This window comes from Scylla paramamosain, chromosome 3 (assembly GCF_035594125.1).
Source record: "Scylla paramamosain isolate STU-SP2022 chromosome 3, ASM3559412v1, whole genome shotgun sequence".
In the NCBI taxonomy this organism is placed as follows: Eukaryota; Metazoa; Arthropoda; class Malacostraca; order Decapoda; family Portunidae; genus Scylla; species Scylla paramamosain.
Genome location: NC_087153.1, coordinates 23,012,245 through 23,031,510, shown reverse-complemented (window position 1 = coordinate 23,031,510; position 19,266 = coordinate 23,012,245). Strand labels below are relative to the sequence as shown.

At 39.1% G+C, this 19,266-nt stretch overlaps 1 protein-coding gene across 5 annotated transcripts in view; it reads left to right on the top strand.

Moving 5' to 3' along the window:
• Positions 1–19,266, top strand: part of LOC135092995 (probable ubiquitin carboxyl-terminal hydrolase FAF-X) — a 301,879-nt gene that overhangs the window by 83,449 nt on the left and 199,164 nt on the right. For all 5 annotated transcript variants that reach the window (XM_063991852.1, XM_063991861.1, XM_063991828.1 and 2 more), the window contains exons 10-18: positions 8,037–8,183; positions 9,971–10,069; positions 10,520–10,627; positions 11,060–11,330; positions 14,514–14,614; positions 14,799–15,013; positions 15,201–15,315; positions 15,519–15,662; positions 16,561–16,724. In XM_063991852.1, the coding sequence (XP_063847922.1) occupies positions 8,037–8,183; positions 9,971–10,069; positions 10,520–10,627; positions 11,060–11,330; positions 14,514–14,614; positions 14,799–15,013; positions 15,201–15,315; positions 15,519–15,662; positions 16,561–16,724 (1,364 nt within the window). The remainder of the gene's footprint in view (positions 1–8,036; positions 8,184–9,970; positions 10,070–10,519; positions 10,628–11,059; positions 11,331–14,513; positions 14,615–14,798; positions 15,014–15,200; positions 15,316–15,518; positions 15,663–16,560; positions 16,725–19,266) is intronic.

Below are 19,266 nucleotides of genomic sequence, written 5' to 3'. Positions count from 1 at the left end.
GAGATGAGATGTGAAGTTTCCAGTTCAGATTATAAGTAAAGGACAGACCGAGGATGTTCAGTGTAGAAGAGGGGGACAGTTGAGTGTCATTGAAGAAGAGGGGATAGTTGTCTGGAAGGTTGTGTCGACTTGATAGATGGAGGAATTGAGTTTTTGAGGCATTGAACAATACCAAGTTTGCTCAGCCCCAATCAGAAATTTTAGAAAGATCAGAAGTCAAGCGTTCTGTGGCTTCCCTGTGTGATATGTTTACCTCCTGAAGGGTTGGACGTCTATGAAAAGACGTGGAAAAGTGCAGGGTGGTATCATCAGCGTAGGAGTGGATAGGACAAGAAGTTTGGTTTACAAGATCATTAATGAATAATAAGAAGAGATTGGGTGACAGGACAGAACCCTGAGGAACACCACTGTTAATAGATTTAGGAGAAGAACAGTGACCATCTACCACAGCAGCAATAGAACGGTCAGAAAGGAAACTTGAGATGAAATTACAGAGAGAAGGGTAGAAACCGTAGGAGGGTAGTTTGGAAATCAAAGCTTTGTGCCAGACTCTATCAAAAGCTTTTGATATGTCCAAGGCAACAGCAAAAGTTTCACCAAAATCCCTAAAAGAGGACGGCCAAGACTCAGTAAGGAAAGCCAGAAGATCACCAGTAGAGCGGCCTTGACAGAACCCATACTGGCGATCAGATAGAAGGTTGTGAAGTGATAGATGTTTAAGAATCTTCCTGTTGAGGATAGATTTAAAAACTTTAGATAGGCAGGAAATTAAAGCAATAGAATGGTAGTTTGAGAGATTAGAACGGTCACCCTTTTTAGGAACAGGTTGAATGTAGGCAAACTTCCAGCAAGAGGGAAAGGTAGATGTTGACAGATAGAGCTGAAAGAGTTTGACTAGGCAAGGTGCAAGCACGGAGGCACAGTTTCGGAGAACAGTAGGAGGGACCCCATCAGGTCCATAAGCCTTCTGAGGGTTTAGGCCAGCGAGGGCATGGAAAACATCATTGCGAAGAATTTTAATACGTGGCATGAAGTAGTCAGAGGGTGGAGGAGAGGGAGGAACAAGCCCAGAATCGTCCAAAGTAGAATTTTTAGCAAAGGTTTGAGCGAAGAGTTCAGCTTTAGAAATAGATGTGATAGCAGTGGTGTCATCTGGTTGAAATAGAGGAGGGAAAAAAGAAGAAGCAAAGTTATTGGGGATATTTTTGGCTAGATGCCAGAAATCACGAGAGGAGTTAGATCTTGAAATGTTTTGACATTTTCTGTTAATGAAGGAGTTTTTGGCTAGTTGGAGAACAAATTTGGCATGGTTCTGGGCTGAAATATAAAGTGCATGAGATTCTGGTGATGGAAGGCTTAAGTACCTTTTGTGGGCAACCTCTCTATCATGCATAGCACGAGAACAAGCTGTGTTAAACCAAGGTTTAGAAGGTTTAGGATGAGAAAAAGAGTGAGGAATGTACGCCTCTGTTATGCACTCAGCACACAAAGACGGGTCTCTGACACGGAAGCAGTAGTCATTCCAAGGAAAATCAGCAAAATACCTCCTCAGGTCCCCCCAACTAGCAGAGGCAAAACGCCAGAGGCACCTTCGCTTAGGGGGATCCTGAGGAGGGATTGGAGTGATAGGACAAGATAAAGATATGAGATAGTGATCGGAGGAGCCCAACGGAGAAGAAAGGGTGACAGCATAAGCAGAAGGATTAGAGGTCAGGAAAAGGTCAAGAATGTTGGGTGTATCTCCAAGACGGTCAGGAATACGAGTAGGGTGTTGTACCAATTGCTCTAGGTCATGGAGGATAGCAAAATTTAGGCTAGTTCACCAGGATGGTCAGTGAAGGGAGAGGAAAGTCAAAGCTGGTGGTGAACATTGAAGTCTCCAAGAATGGAGATCTCTGCAAAAGGGAAGAGGGTCAGAATGTGCTCCACTTTGGAAGTTAAGTTGTCAAAGAAATTCTTATAGTCAGAGGAGTTAGGAGAGAGGTATACAGCACAGATAAATTTAGTATGAGAGTGACTCTGTAGTCGTAGCCAGATGGTGGAAAACTCGGAAGATTCAAGAGCGTGGGCAGGAGAGCAGGTTAAGTCATTGCGCACATAAAGCCACATTATCCAGCTTTGGATAAAAAATGAGGATAGAGAAAGTAGGAGGGAACAGAAAAGGGGCTACTGTCAGTTGCCTCAGACACCTGAGTTTCAGTGAGGAAAAGAAGATGAGGTTTAGAAGAGGAGAGGTGGTGTTCTACAGATTGAAAATTAGATCTTAGACCGCGAATGTTGCAGAAGTTAATGAAGAAAAAGTTGAGGGGGGTGTCAAAACACTTAGGGTTGTCGACGGAAAGGCAGTCCAACCTGGGGACATTTATGGTCCCCTCCCTAGATGGGGACTCCGAGGCTGGTGTAGGAGTCGCCATGATGATTTTAGAATTTTTGAGTGAAGGGTGTATGTGTTATTAGGTGCTTGTAGTTTTGTGTGGAGGAAGAGAGTTGTCTTTAGAGGGCAGGCTGTGACTGCCCCCTTGTGTTGTGAGACACAAAGGGAAACGTTCAGTGAGTCCCAGCTGGGTTTAATGATAAGTTCACAGCACCCCCTGAACAGTGCTTTAGACCTCACTGGGAGTAATTATCGTTTCGGCAGGTGTCTACTGCCTCCTATATTCCAGACTCCCTCCAGAAGCATCCCCAGAGTGGGATGCTATGGCATCCCACTCTGGCATATATGGCATATATGGCATTACCATATATATATATATATATATATATACAGTCGTACCTCGGTACTCGACCGCCTCTATACTCGACCAAATCGGTGCTCGACCAAAAAATTCGAGTAGAAAATGCATTGGACCTCGAACAGATTTTCGGTACTCGACTAGCCGAGTCGACCCGAACGCGCTCCTCGGCCCTTCTCGGCCCTTCTCGGCCCTTCTCGGCCAGCGGGTAAGCGTCAGTTCGACTCAGACCGCCAGCGGAGTAAGACGTACGCAGTTTGTTCGAGTATTTCTTCCCCAGACTTTCCATTATTTCTTATGGGAAAATTGGTTTCGGTGTTCGAACAAATCGGTGCTCGACCACCACCTCAGAACGGATTATGGTCAAGTACCGAGGTACGTCTGTATATATATATATATATATATATATATATATATATATATATATATATATATATATATATATATATATATATGGTAAGAGTAACTATGGAAACAGTGATGTATATTGGAATGAATGAAAAAGGAACCCATTGAGATGGTATGGTCATAGTGACAGGATGATTAGTGGAGTTTGTAAGGAAAGTGCATGTCAGTGGAAATGAAGGTCCCAATGAAAGAGAAAGGTCCTTTGAAAAGTTGAAGGATATGCTTAGGAAGTACATGCTTCAAAGAAATGCCAATATAGGCTGATGATTTCAAGAATTTAGGAGGGAGTATTTGGATCAGGAGAATGGAGGTGCTTCTGCCATGGCATCCCACTCTGGGGATGCTCCTGGAGGGAGTCTGGTATCAGAGAGAGAGTTTGACAGTGTTGTGTTGTGCTGCTTATATGTTTGGGGGTGGGGAAGTTTTCATTGAGAAAAAGGCACGTGTGATGCAGTGAGTAGATCATTTTAAAGAAAAAGAGAAGAATTGAAGGAAAGGATGATTATAATAATGTTACCTATCTTCCAATCAGTTATTATTCATGAATTTATTATTATTATTGTTAGTGCAGCTCCAAGGGGCACGACCTTCTTATGTTGTATGTGCATGTATGAATTATAGAAAAATCCTTGTCTAGTTTTATAAAGTTAAAATTACATTCATATTTACAAATCATTCAAAAGATCTTTATGGGGTAATTGAAGTAATGTTTCACACTGAAGAGTATGTCTTGTAGAACTTAATTACATTACTACTTGTTATGAGGATACTTAAAGTAATGAATTATGCTGACAGTCAAATAATGAGTTATACTGACAGTCACTGTGTATGTCATTTCAACACATGTGATGATCATTAAGCATATGTAATGTGAAAAGTTCAAGATCAAGTTATTTGTGGACATAGCACAATATGCTATAAATCAGCATTTTCATAGGTGTGGCATGATGTCACAATAAGTGCAAAGCATGTCTAGAATGTAATATCATAATTATGTATGTACTACCTATGATAAGACATTGTACTAAATATGTAGTAATCTGCTAATTAATTATTGAATTATTTTATATATAGGGATAATGGAAATTATAGTGGATGCTTGAAATAAGATAATTATGGCATCTTTAACAAGGAAAAATGGCCATAATTCTATTGTGGGAACTATTTGATCTGTTCACTTACCCAATTGTCTTCCAGCTAACACACGATCACAGAAAGCATTGCTAAATATAATTATAAATAACTGATAACTTAGTTATACATGGTATATGTGGTATACATGGCTAGGATTTGAGTGATGGCTGGTTGGTGAATTGGAGTCACTGATGTTCAGGCTAGTGACTGGTCATGTTTTCATAGCCAAGACAGCTTCTTTACAGTTATCTTGGTTCCAAGCTTTCAAATTCTTAGTAACTTAGCGAATTTAACTACTGGCAGCAATAGAGTGGTGAAGATACATTTTAATAAGACTTGTTAGGTGACTGGCAACTGCTGCTAAGGCAGGCAAACTCACTCCTTTGTGAGCTTCCAGCTCATTGTGTCAGAAGCAAAAGCTATACTCCTTTCATGCGCTTCTACATTGCTTTTATTTAATCTAATAACTAATACTTAGTTTGTACTAGATTAACCTTAATTACTCCTTTAATATAACTTTACAACTTGTATACAGGTCACAACACAAACCAGTAATGCATTGATAGTATGCATGTTACAAGTGGAAATTTCCACATCTATTGCACCATCTTATGATATGTTGTAGAAATTTTCCAGCTTACTGGCGAATCGTGAATGAAACTCCTATTCCTAAAGGTGCATCTGCTTCTGTTTTTCCTGATCAGGGTCAGTGTAGACCTATTTCTGTAACACTAGATTTATCAAAAGATTTAGAGTGTTTGCAGGTCAAATGTCTCCATAGTTTTATAATGAGTTTTTTCCTTCCCCTCAGTTTGGCTTCTGTAAGGGTTTGGGAACTTGTGATGCCCTTTTAACCTTAACTCATGGCCTTCAGTTTGTCTTGGATAGTGATCATGAGATTAGTAATTTCTTTAGACTTAAGCTCTGCCTTTGATACTATTAATCACCCTGCCATAATTTTTAAATTATGAATGATGAGGATTGGTGGTCAAATTCTTATTGTTTGATCTCAGTTTTTATCTAATAGGCAACAAAGAATAGTTGACGTTTTTTAGTTCTTTAAATCAAAGTCAGGTCAGGTGTTCCTCATGGGAGTGTTCTTGGTTCCTTGCCTTTTATTCTTTTTACTGGTGATATGTGGTGTGGCATCTCATGTAAAATGATTGCTTATGCTGAGGGTATCACTATGCACCTTTAGCAAGATGACCTTAATAGAATTAACTTATAGTAAAAACCTTGCATTTAGTGAGTGTATGATTTTAAATTGCCTATGGTTACCCTGGATTTCAAACTTTCGAGAAGCACCTTCATCAGGTGGCTTCCTCTGCAGCACAATAAGTTGGCTTGTTGTGCAAATGCATAAAAACTTAGGTTGATGATTCTGTCTTAAGGGGAGCGCCCACCTCCAATTGCATTGAAAATTATTTTTTTTCACTTTTTTTTTTTTTTTGCTTAAATTCATCCCACATGATAGGAGAAACGTTTGGTATACAATAATCACGGATCTGACAAGTTTAGGCTTAGGTAGAGAGCGGTTTCCCCATCCCCCCCCCCATTTTTGCTGTGCTGTGGTGGCGTCTCGATGGCCGCGCGCGACAAGCTGCCATAGAGAGAATTGCTTATTTCTCTATCAATGGCTTACAATTTGTCCTTCTCTACAGCAAAATCTATGCTGGAAAGAAAAAAGGAAAAATAAATATCCCTTTCCGATGACGCAACTACTTCCATGATACCCCAGGGGTGAGACTATCTAGTCGGTAAAGGCCAAAAATATATAAATAAATAAATAACTAAATATTCAACAATACTTTTATGTTTCACTTACATCACTAACCTGATCAAATAAAATCAAAGTACAGGGAAGGGTATAAAAAGGCGATAAAAGCTATAGGCACCACACGCTGAGCCTTGCAATGTTTCAGCATTGCATAGAGAGCCTCTAATAGCAATGATTTATAAATATAACAATATATAAATGAAACCCCTATAAATCCTGCTCTCTCTCTGACTCAGCAAGAGAGAAAATGGGGAAGTTTTAGGGGTAGCTAGCCTCGTTTCTACTGATTTTTAGGCATCTTATTGAAAGTTGATCTATTTTTGCCTCTCCTGAAAAACATGCTTTTTTGAGGTTTTCCTGTAATGACTGGGTTATTTATTGTCCTATAGTCACCATTTTTGTCATGTAAGTAGACGGGACTGTGACACACGATCGGTAAGAAGAAATTTTCATTTTTCAAGTAGGTTTTTTTCTTGTGATTTTTCTTATGCACAAAAAAATTTCCTCTATGTTTGACTAATGTTTTGATTACTTTATAATATAGATTTGGACAAAACCTTCTTACTGAACCTGCATAATCTTTCTAGCTGCTACCATGCACGATTTCAATGTGATCCATCGACTCTAAAAGTTTTTATCCAATTTTTTTTAACAACTTTGAAAAGAATTCACTGCGCATGCGCAGTTCGTTATAGATTAATAAAAATTTCAACGAGTATTATATTTTTAATGACAAAGAAGATGAAACAATGGAAAAAAAGTTTTCGGTTAAAAGGAGCCACTTTGCAGGTGGAGGTGGGTGCTCCCCTTAAGAACATAAGAAATAAGGGAAGCTGCAAGAAGCGACCAGGCTTACATGTGGCAGTCCCTGTATGAAATATACCTACCTATTTCCATCTATCATCCCTATCCATATCCATCAATTTCGCCTTGTAAGGAATACTCCTCATCCCCTGTATCCTTTTAGTCATTCTCCTCTGTACTGATTCTAATAGACCTATATCTTTCCTGTAATGTGGGGACCAGAACTGCACAGCGTAGTCTAGATGAGGTCTGACCAGCGCCAAGTATAACTTTAATATTACTTCCGGCCTTCTACTTTTAACACTCCTAAAAATTAATCCTAGTACCCTATTTGCCCTGTTTCTGGCTTCTATGCATTGTTTCCCCAGATGGAGTTCAGAGCTAACTATAACTCCTAAATCTTTCTCGTACCCTGTACCTACCAGAGTTTGGTTGTTTAATGTGTATTGAGGAAGTGCTTTTTATAATTTTTTCTTCCGTATTTAGAGTATTGTGCACCTGTCTGGTTCTCGGCAGCTGATAGCCATCTCAAATTTTTGGATAAAGTATTCAATCAAGGATAATTTTTATTACTTGATTTGAAATTAAATCTTAAGTGCCGTTGCTTAGTTTGATCTTTGTCTTTCTTGTTTAAAGTTTTCCTTTCTCCTGACCATCCACTACACAGTAGTCTTCCTTTACCATTTCAAGCTACTCTTGTTACATGGCATGCAACTTCTTTGAATAGCTTGGCTTTCACTGTATCCCATCGTAATACATCTCAGTTCTCCAGATGCTTTATTCCTACTGTTGTAAGGCTTTGGAATCTGCTAGCTAATGATACTGTCTGTGCTGGTACATTACAGTTATTTAAAGGAAAAAGAAATAAATTTATTTCATCTTAGTTTTCTAACTGGGTTGGGCCCCACATTGGGACCTTGAGTTTATAATAATTTTTTACTTTCCTTTTGAGGTCTTTCATGGTTTACTACAATTATAATAATGATAATGTTAATAATAATAATAGTAATAATAATAATAATAATAATAATAATAATAATAATAATAATAATGTTGCAGCAAGTATTACCTTTGTATTATATATTTAATAGATAAAATGGATCCATAGGAACATATGGCTACAATGAGACTAGTGATTGTGATGAGTGAATGATTATGTTAAAGAACATCTGTTATTACAGGCACTTACACTAGAAGATCTGGATGATATATGGGCTGCCCAACATGGGAAGCATGAAGCAATTGTAAAGAACGTGCATGACCTCCTTGCAAAGTTGGCATGGGATTTCTCTCCTGAACAACTTGATCACCTTTTTGGCTGTTTCCAGGTAAGTTGGTCCAAAGTTGTTTTTATATTGCCAGCCATATTCATGAAAACTACTTAAAATCTGCTTTTTAAAAAAAGAAGTGGAAGCTATGTTTGTTAGTAGTTGAGTTTATGCATTTCCAAGTTCCATCTGACTGAATGAGAAATTTAGAAAATTTTATTGAAATGTTGGACAAATCAGTGCAAATATTCTGAAATTATTTTTGAAAAATACAGTAAAATCCCTCTTATCCGGTATCAACGGGACCGCCGACATGCTGGATACCAGAAGTTGCCGGATACTTGAATAGAAGTGAAATTATGTCCACAATCACCACCCTACACTCACGCATCTTACCATAACAAAGATCAGCTGATCGCCGTGCCACGTGTCGCCACCCGCGCTGCCACCTCACACTCACCAACACACAATACTACTGTACTAACATTCTCTTTAATACTTTCCTCTTATAAATAAGTTGATGGGTTACAAAAATAAAGTATGTATACACTTATTTGCTTTATTCAATATTAGCCAACATGTATAGCATACAATAAAGAAATGAAAATGTACGAGTATTTGTAACACTTTTTCGCTCCCCACACCTCTCATTCAACACCCTCCGGGTCATCAACATCATCAGATTCTGTACTTGTTTGCCCCACTTCTTTTCCCTTACAAGCTACTTTAAAATAGTTTCTAATGTCTCCTTGTTTGCAGCTCCTTCTCCTTTGCAGCAAAAACTCATTCTCAATACAGTGAAGGGTCATAACATCTCGGGTTGACATGTATGTGCCCTGCTCAGCAAAATGTGCCGGATACTTGAAGCTGCCGGATACTCGAATGCCGGATGAGAGCGATTTTACTGTAATGAGAAATTAATACATAAAAAAAGAGACAGGAGAGAGTTAATCCCTAAAGGATTATGTGCAGTAGTTATGATGAGATAGTGAGTTGGAGAGATTTTTGGAGGAAGTGTCACTTGCCTGTCATGTGTCTGTTTTGGCTGACTGGATATGGCTAGTGCCTAGTGAAAACAGGTGTCTTGAGCTCTTTTCTAACTTACTAAACAGTTTATTGAATTCCATCCTGTTGCACTCACACCAATATGTGTAGTAAGTGGTTAAGTGTGAGTGGGTAACGTGTAGCATTGTGGTGTGAGGGTTGGAGGGAGCAGGCAGGGAATTGGACTTGTCAGAATTACTCTCACTGTGTTTGGACATGGTGAGAGCTGGATAGAGACAGAGATCAGCCTGACTAGCTTGTAGGCAGTATTACTGTTGATTGAACTACAAATATTGACAAAAAGTAGCGAAATTTAGCATAAAAATTGCAAAGTAGTTATAACTGCCTCTGGTCCTTGGTAAAGCAGCTATAGTTAACCCTGGTTCTTTAAGGGTTAAAGGATAATGAGTACATTTGAAAATTTCATGGACTCCAGAAAAAAAAAAAAAAAAAAAAAAAAAAAAAAATATATATATATATATATATATATATATATATATATATATATATATATATATATATATATATATATATATATATATATATATATATATATATATATATATATATATATATATATATATATATATATATATATATATATATATTGTTTCATGGTAATGGATTCGTGAAATTTATCAAAACGGTTCTCTGTAAAATAAGGTAAGGAAAAGATTTAAATCAGTTAATAGTGAAAAGAGAGGTTTATGGAGCTTCATTACCCCTTTATCTAATAATCTAAGAGGCAAAAAGAATAATTGCCTCATGGAATAGTCTCTTAATTGTCTTTCTTTTTATTACAGACAAGTTGGAGCCAAGCCAGTAAAAAGCAACGTGAAAAGTTGTTAGAATTGATTAGAAGGTTAGCAGAAGATGACAAGGATGGTGTTATGGCTCACAAGGTTTGTGTTTTTATTCTGAACTTCAATCTGTTTAGGAAGCAAAAACGTCTTGAATGATTTTATTTATTCATGTACTTGTTATTGAATATGTACTACCTGTCTGTCTATATACCAAGCCATCAGTTCCACATGGATCTGACTTACAGTTAAAAGTTCTCAGCAAAAGAAATACATTGCAGGAAAGCAGAGATGACATTGTCTTACAGGAGACCAGCATGCAATAATTGCAAGATATTGAATAAAATAGAGTATGGTAGGTCATATAATGAAGTAATCATGTGGTCTCTCTCTCTCTCTCTCTCTCTCTCTCTCTCTCTCTCTCTCTCTCTCTCTCTCTCTCTCTCTCTCTCTCTCTCTCTCTCTCTCTCTCTCTCTCTCTCTCTCTCTCTCTCTCTCAGGTATAAGCAAAGTGATTAATTTCTTGTTGAAAGTGTGTTTCCTTCGTGGTAGGTTTTGTCACTTCTGTGGTCGCTGGCCCACTCAGATGATGTGCCCACTGAGATCATGGACCAGGCACTCAATGCCCATGTCAAGATCCTTGACTACTCCTGCTCACAGGTGAGGCTTTAATTCTCTCTCTCTCTCTCTCTCTCTCTCTCTCTCTCTCTCTCTCTCTCTCTCTCTCTCTCTCTCTCTCTCTCTCTCTCTCTCTCTCTCTCTCTCTCTCTCTCTCTCTCTCTCTCTCTCTCTCTCTCTCTCTCTCTGTGCCTTAGTTAAGCATTATTGTATTTTAGTTTACATCTATATATTTGTTATTTATTGAGAATTATTATAATTTATGCTGTTACTTGATAATCAATTAAATAATTAATGGTTAGATTTACCATTTGCTCTTTACTATTTCAGTTATTCAATTACTCAGGAATTAATCTGTTAAGTTAACCAGTTGAGTTAACCAGTTAATCAGTATATCAACATGTTTACCAGTCATTTGGTTGAACTATTTATCTGCTTAATCCGTGAATCACCCAAAGATTTCACACACTGCAGGACCGGGACATCCAAAAGAAACACTGGCTTGACCGATGTGTTGATGAACTGAAGCATGACAAATGGGTGCTTCCTGCCCTCAAGCAAATACGTGAAATTTGCTGCTCATACAGTGAGGCACCACCCAACTTCTCTCAGCATCAACGGCCAACACCTCATGTCAGTTACCGACATGACATTATCTCCAAACTGCAGAACCAACATTCCCTGGTGGTGCTTGTGGCCGACAACCTCACTACCTACATGAAGAATATCAGAATAGCAGCTAAAGGTGGGTAGGCAGTGAAGTGGGATTTATTTAATTTTTTATTCAGTTTCTATTGAAGTCTTTTTTTTTCTTTTTTTTTTTTATGTAGGAAGGACACTGGCCAAGGGCAACAAAAATCTAATAAAAAAAATGCCCACAGAAATGCCAGTCCCATAAAAGGGTCAAAGCAGTGGTCAAAAATTGGTGGATAAGTGTCTTGAAACCTCCCTCTTGAAGGAATTACAGTCATAGGAAGGTGGAAATACAGAAGCAGGCAGGGAGTTCCAGAGTTTACCAGAGAAAGGGATGAATGATTGAGAATACTGGTTAACTCTTGCATTAGAGAGGTGGACAGAATAGGGGTGAGAGAAAGAAGAAAGTCTTGTGCAGCGAGGCCGCGGACAGATCATTAATGAATAATAAGAAGAGAGTGGGTGACAGGACAGAACCCTGAGGAACACCACTGTTAATAGATTTAGGAGAAGAACAGTGACCGTCTACCACAGCAGCAATAGAACGGTCAGAAAGGAAACTTGAGATGAAGTTACAGAGAGAAGGATAGAAACCGTAGGAGGGTAGTTTGGAAATCAAAGCTTTGTGCCAGACTCTATCAAAAGCTTTTGATATGTCCAAGGCAACAGCAAAAGTTTCACCAAAATCTCTAAAAGAGGATGACCAAGACTCAGTAAGGAAAGCCAGAAGATCACCAGTAGAGCGGCCTTGATGGAACCCATACTGGCGATCAGATAGAAGGTTGTGAAGTGATAGATGTTTAAGAATCATCCTGTTGAGGATAGATTTAAAAACTTTAGATAGGCAGGAAATTAAAGCAATAGGACGGTAGTTTGAGGGATTAGAATGGTCACCCTTTTTAGGAACAGGTTGAATGTAGGCAAACTTCCAGCAAGAAGGAAAGGTAGATGTTGACAGACAGAGCTGAAAGAGTTTGACTAGGCAAGGTGCAAGCACGGAGGCACAGTTTTGGAGAACAATAGGAGGGATCCCATCAGGTCCATAAGCCTTCCCAGGGTTTAGGCCAGCGAGGGCATGGAAAACATCATTGCGAAGAATTTTAATAGGTGGCATGAAGTAGTCAGAGGGTGGAGGAGAGGGAGGAGCAAGCCCAGAATCGTCCAAAGTAGAGTTTTTAGCAAAGATTTGAGCAAAGAGTTCAGCTTTAGAAATAGATGTGATAGCACTGGTGCCATCTGGTTGAAGTAGAGGAGGAAAAGAAGAAGAAGCAAAGTTATTGGAGATATTTTTGGCTAGATGCCAGAAATCACAAGGGGAGTTAGATCTTGAAATGTTTTGACATTTTCTGTTAATGAAGGAGTTTTTGGCTAGTTGGAGAACAGACTTGGCATGGTTCTGGGCAGAAATATAAAGTGTATGAGATTCTGGTGATGGAAGGCTTAAGTACCTTTTGTGGGCCACCTCTCTATCATGTATAGCACGAGAACAAGCTGTGTTAAACCAAGGTTTAGAAGATTTAGGATGAGAGAAAGAGTGAGGAATGTATGCCTCCATGCCAGACACTATCACCTCTGTTATGCGCTCGGCACACAAAGACGGGTCTCTGACACGGAAGCAGTAGTCATTCCAAGGAAAATCAGCAAAATACCTCCTCAGGTCCCCCCCTAACTAGCAGAGGCAAAATGCCAGAGGCACCTTTGCTTAGGGGGATCCTGAGGAGGGATTGGAGTGATAGGACAAGATAAAGATATGAGATTGTGATCGGAGGAGCCCAACGGAGAAGAAAGGGTGACAGCATAAGCAGAAGGATTAGAGGTCAGGAAAAGGTCAAGAATGTTGGGCATATCTCCAAGACGGTCAGGAATACGAGTAGGGTATTGCACCAATTGCTTTAGGTCATGGAGGATAGCAAAGTTGTAGGTTAGTTCACCAGGATGGTCAGTGAAGGGAGAGGAAAGCCAAAGCTGGTGGTGAACATTGAAGTCTCCAAGAATGGAGATCTCTGCAAAAGGGAAGAGGGTCAGAATGTGCTCCACTTTGGAAGTTAAGTAGTCAAAGAATTTCTTATAGTCAGAGGAGTTAGGAGTGAGGTATACAGCACAGATAAATTTAGTATGAGAGTGACTCTGTAGTCGTAGCCAGATGGTGGAAAACTCGGAAGATTCAAGAGCGTGGGCACGAGAGCAGGTTAAGTCATTGCGCACATAAACGCAGCATCCAGCTTTGGATCGAAAATGAGGATAGAGAAAGTAGGAGGGAACAGAAAAGGGGCTACTGTCAGTTGCTTCAGACACCTGAGTTTCAGTGAGGAAAAGAAGATGAGGTTTAGAAGAGGAGAGGTGGTGTTCTACAGATTGAAAATTAGATCTTAGACCGCAAATGTTGCAGAAGTTAATGAAGAAAAAGTTGAGGGGGGTGTCAAGACACTTAGGGTCGTCGACAGAAAGGCAGTCCGACCTGGGGACATTTATGGTCCCCTCCCTAGATAGGGACTCCGAGGCTGGTGTAGGAGTCGCCATGATGATTTTAGAATTTTTGAGTGAAGGGTGTGTGTGTTATTAGGTGCATGTAGTTTTGTGTGGAGGAAGAGAGTTGTCTTTAAAGGGCAGGCTGTGACTGCCCCCTTGTGTTGTGAGACACAAAGGGAAACGTTCAGTGAGGTCACAGCTGGGTTTAATGATAAGTTCGCGGCACCCCCTGAACAGTGCTTTAGACCTCACTGGGAGTAATTATCGTTTCGGCAGGTGTCTACTGCCTCCTCCTCCTAATTCTAACTGGACTCTAACTGGACTCCTAACTTAACTGGAAAGTCTAATTCTTTCCAGTTAATTTTTTCTGTGAAGTTTAATTGTCTGTTACTTTTGAGGTGGCTTTTTATGTTTTCGCTCTCTCTCTCTCTCTCTCTCTCTCTCTCTCTCTCTCTCTCTCTCTCTCTCTCTCTCTCTCTCTCTCTCTCTCTCTCTCTCTCTCTCTCTCTCTCTCTCTCTCCTCTCTCTCTCTCTCTCTCTCTCTCTCTCTCTCTCTCTCTCTCTCTCTCCTCTCTCTCTCTCTCTCACACACACACACACACACACACACACACACACACACACACACACACACACACACACACACACACACACAATAGTACTCTATTCCAAACTTCTTCTTAATGTAATATTATTGAAATGATTCTTTGTGATCCTTGTCTTGAGATGTGTCCCATAATGTACTCATGTTTTAATTAATTTCCAGAGAACCCTGATTTGAATCCTGCAGATATAATACCAGATGGAAGATATAATCACATATACCAAGTTCAAGAACGACTAAGTTTTCTTAGATTTTTATTAAAGGTAAGTGTCTAGCATTTGAAATATAGAAATATGTAAATCTGTGGATGAAGTTTTTATATGTTGTTTTATACACCAAAAGTTGGTATAGAACTGAAGATAATGAATATTCTATTGCATTGTTAAACCTTAAGCAAACCAAATCATCATGATGCAGAATATCTTTACTAATTGTCTTGATATGCAGGATGGGCAGTTATGGTTATGTGCCCCTCAAGCAAAACAAATATGGAACTGTCTAGCAGAGAATGCAGTTTTCACTGTGGATCGTGAGTCTTGCTTCAAGTGGTTTTCAAAGTTGATGGGAGATGAACCTGATTTGGATCCAGAGATTAACAAGGATTTCTTTGAGAACAACATATTACAGCTCGATCCTTCTTTGCTCACAGAAAATGGCATGAAGTGAGTGAAGTTCCTTATCATGTAATAGTACATGTATAATATCTTAACTTTCAAAGTTTCTCAGTATTATAGCATTCTTGAAAACTCATTTGTACTGTTTTTAATGCATTTTTTTCTTTTTTGCATAGAATATGATGTTTTAAAATATCTTAGATTTATAGTATGAATATTTTCTTCATTCTTTCAGATGTTTTGACAGGTTCTTTAAAGCAGTGAATTCCAAAGAAGGTAAACTTGTATTGAAGCGGCGAGTCCACCTCATGGATGATGATGACCTCATTGGGGTAGACTACGTGTGGCGGGTGAGTGTATGCAGCAGAGATAGATGGTGGATAGATGTTTGTGGCAGGTGTGTGTAAGTGGACTGGCAAGGTGGTGGATGTGATTTATTCTCATGTTTAATTTCATTATAGGGAAGTGAAAATCATCCTACCTAACCCATCTCCAAATTTCATATCGTGGAATTAATATATAATAACCTGTCTGTTTATTTCCTACATCCTAGGTTGTGCTGTGTGGAACTGAGGACATTGCTAGTCGTGCCATTGAGCTGCTGCGAGAAACCTTCACCAATCTAGGACCAAGACTGCAGGCCAATCGTGTTATCATACATGATGACTTCCTTTCCAGTTGTACGTCCCGTCTTAAGGTATAGCCTGTTGAGTGTATGTAGTTGTGTAATCTCCTAAATCATATACAATAAACCCCACCTCAGTTGGATTGATTGGGGGGGAATTTCAGTCCAAGACATCTGAAAGTCTGAGTTATCAGGGGAAACTAGATTTAGCCTTAGAAGTCATTGCGAAGACCAGCAGACACAGCAAGAATCAGGCATGAACACCAGTTGTACATGATGCAGTAGGACAAAGGCTGTATAGAGAGGAGGCAGTGTTTCCAGTGTGCATACTATTGTAAACACCAGGTGGTTATATATTATGCACTATATAGGGAAAAAAAATGTTTTTTTATATTCAAATTATGTATTGAATATTTAGTATTTGAAGATGTATCCATCTTTTCTGATGCTCATCTTAAACACTCATTCTTAAACACTGGCAGCATTCACTGCATCACAGCATTCTCTACACACCTCTTTCAACAATCTTGTAATTATGTTAAAACCAAAGGTTATTTCAATTATTGGTTATTTTCTCCTATTCCTTCATTTAGATAACTTGGGATAACACAAGGTGTGATGCCCTACAATAGAATAGTACATTAGATATGTATCCGCTGTCTAACTGAGTGTCCAACATCTCCCCATATATCTTGGAGAACAATCTGAGATATCAGGTATCTATCTGACATCCTCTGTATATCTTGCTTGATAGTCGGAGGTATCTGACATGTATTCAAGGACATGAAAGTATCCAACTTATCTTAGATACTTGGTTCTGACTGGAGTTTAGCGTAGATTTATGAATCTTGAATATCTTAGATACTTGGTTCTGACTGGAGTTTAGCGTAGATTTATGAATCTTGAATACAGTAGCCATTATTACATCAAATATAATGCAGCTGACCTAATTGTCTCTTATTTTTAACAGGCTATGTATGACACTGTATCAGTGTTAGATCGGGACAAGGATTCTATTAATAGAGTTCGGCAGGACACCACAAGGATGTGCCGAGTCCTGAAGGTCCTCTATGAATATGTGTCTGAGTGTGACGGGGATTTTGGGGATGATCGATCCATTCTTCCACTTGGAAGGTAGGTGGAAACTCAACTGGAGGGTACTATGATGAGAATGAATTATTGTGTGTTTATGCAAATTCCCAAATCATCCTCAGCAATTCTTACAGCTTGTATTGATATTTTTCCCCTATAATAAAGTTGAGCCTCATTTTGACAACAGGACAAATTGATGCTTTGTAATCTTCTCTTGTAAATATATTGGGTTTAGCTTTAAGTTGAAATAAATTCAATAATTGAATTAGAGTAATATTACATTTACATCACATTAATTAGTAGTATTTAGAAACAGCCATTTATCAGAAGACCATTGTACTTCCTCCCCCCAAAAAATAATAGATGAATAAATTAAATAAATAAAAAATACCAGCCACCTTCACTCCAAGTAACACTGACTCCCCCTTATCATCAGAGTTGGCTGAGGTTGGTTAGGTTAGCTAATGAATGTTCAGTTGATACTAAATGGACTAATACTGGTGAATTGCCTAGTCATGTAGCTGGCCCTGCAACAGCTGGGTTTTAACCAGCTGGTATCTCTAAAAATATCACATCTGGTCTACTTGGGGTTCTGTCTGTCTTCTGCCTCAGATAAGTCCCATTTAGGTGTGGCCACCCTAAGTAAGATGAACTCTGTGCAGATGTACTTACTTATACAGTACCTTAATTCTGCATATTTTTGTTGACACACATGGTTGATATCCTGAAATTTGGTACCCTAAGAATGTAGAATGTTTAATACAGGGTGTAACACGAGTTTCAGCAAATGCTAAAAGAAGTTAAAGAACGTAATTCTAAGTAGAAAATGTTCTATACACATTTGCATTTTAAGGCTTTGTTTACCCATCAGAGGAATTGAAAATGTGTGGGTGTACAATGCATGTAGCTGAGGTGATGGACAGACAGTTACATTGTTGCAGCCTCAGAGGTGCCACTTGCTCAAATTATGAATGATTTAATCTTATTTTTTGCAGGCTGTGGAATATTACAGTATCTTATAACAAGACAAATGGTTTTAAAAAGCATGTGATTTACCAATAAGCATTACACAACAACATTATTGCGATGATTAAAAGTACTCCTGTAAAATGCTATGTGGCATCATCACTCAACTGTTTTCAAGGTCACTCGGACTCGCTCCTCCCCTCTTCCCTCGCTTTGATTAATCACTGCAATAATGTCATGTAATGCTTATTGTTAAATTACATGCTTTTTAATACCGTTTGTCTTGTTACAAGATGTGTTTTTTAAGTAAAAAATGTCAGCAAAGGGGAATGTATGTAGCTACAAAACAGTGGAAGTTGAGACTGCTGTAAACTGATGACTTCATATATATATATATATATATATATATATATATATGGTAAATGTTTTCTTTTTCTGTTGGGTTGAGGTCTGGCGAGTTTTTTGGCCACTCACTGTTAATGTTATGATTCTCAAGCCATTTTATCACTAAATAGCCCTGTGGCATGTTACTTTGTCATGCTGGAAGAACTCACACTGATGCAGGTAAAAAATGTTAAGAAGACACTCCTCCAGAACTTTTATGTAGCAGTCAGCATTCACAGTTGTGTTGGTGGGCAGCACATACAGCACAGCCTTGCCCATTATTCCACTAGAGGCACCCCCAAAACATGACAGAAGAAGGATGTTTCACTGTGGTATGCAGGTAGCGGTTGTCTAAGGGGCTGATGTTTGACAGATGACAAAGCTTCTGATTTCACTTGCTGCCTTGCTGCCTCAGAGGAATGATGATTCATCTCTGAACATCACCCTACACCAGTTCTCTGTGGTCCAGTGTTTGTGTTGGATGGCAAAATCCAGCCAAGCCTGGCACATCCTGCGAGTTAGGAGGGGTGCTCTAGTGATGGAGTGTAGTGGAAGCTCTAGGTGCTTTAGGCTTTGTTTCTGAATAGTGCAAATAGCAACATCTCTTGGGTTAGGGTGAGCCTGCTTTAATTACTTGGGTATAGTGCATGGGTTTTTCAGCAGCTCACATTTTATAAACTTATCTGTGTCCTTTGAGGTTTTATGAGAATGCTCAGATCATGATTTTCAGTGAGGGATGGGGCCAGGAATATGACCTAGAACACGCTTGAGGGAACTCATGCTATGCCCTGTCCATTCACCTATTTCTTTTACTGCTAGGTTTGCCTCTCTTAACCTGATAAAATGGGCATTTTCAGCATCACTCATCTTGCCAGGAGTCATCATTAAGCTTGAATTAAAAAAAAGAAAAATGGCCTTAAATAGTGGTGGCAAATATCAACTAGGTCAGAAGTAAAAGTAGATACCCTGAAAGTGCATCCTCCCACTTTGACAATGTGGAGGCCGCTGAGCTGATTATCACACAAAACTAACTGGCAATCTTGTAACATGGTGAAGTATGATAACTTGCTAAAACCAGACGCTACAGCACAGTAGTCTATGAAGAGGAAAAAAACTTGGGGAATACTGGAGATGGCCTTATATCCATCTTTTTCCATGGATACTATCTAGTGTGTGTGTGTGTGTGTGTGTGTGTGTGTGTGTGTGTGTGTGTGTGTTTGTATTTATATGAGGA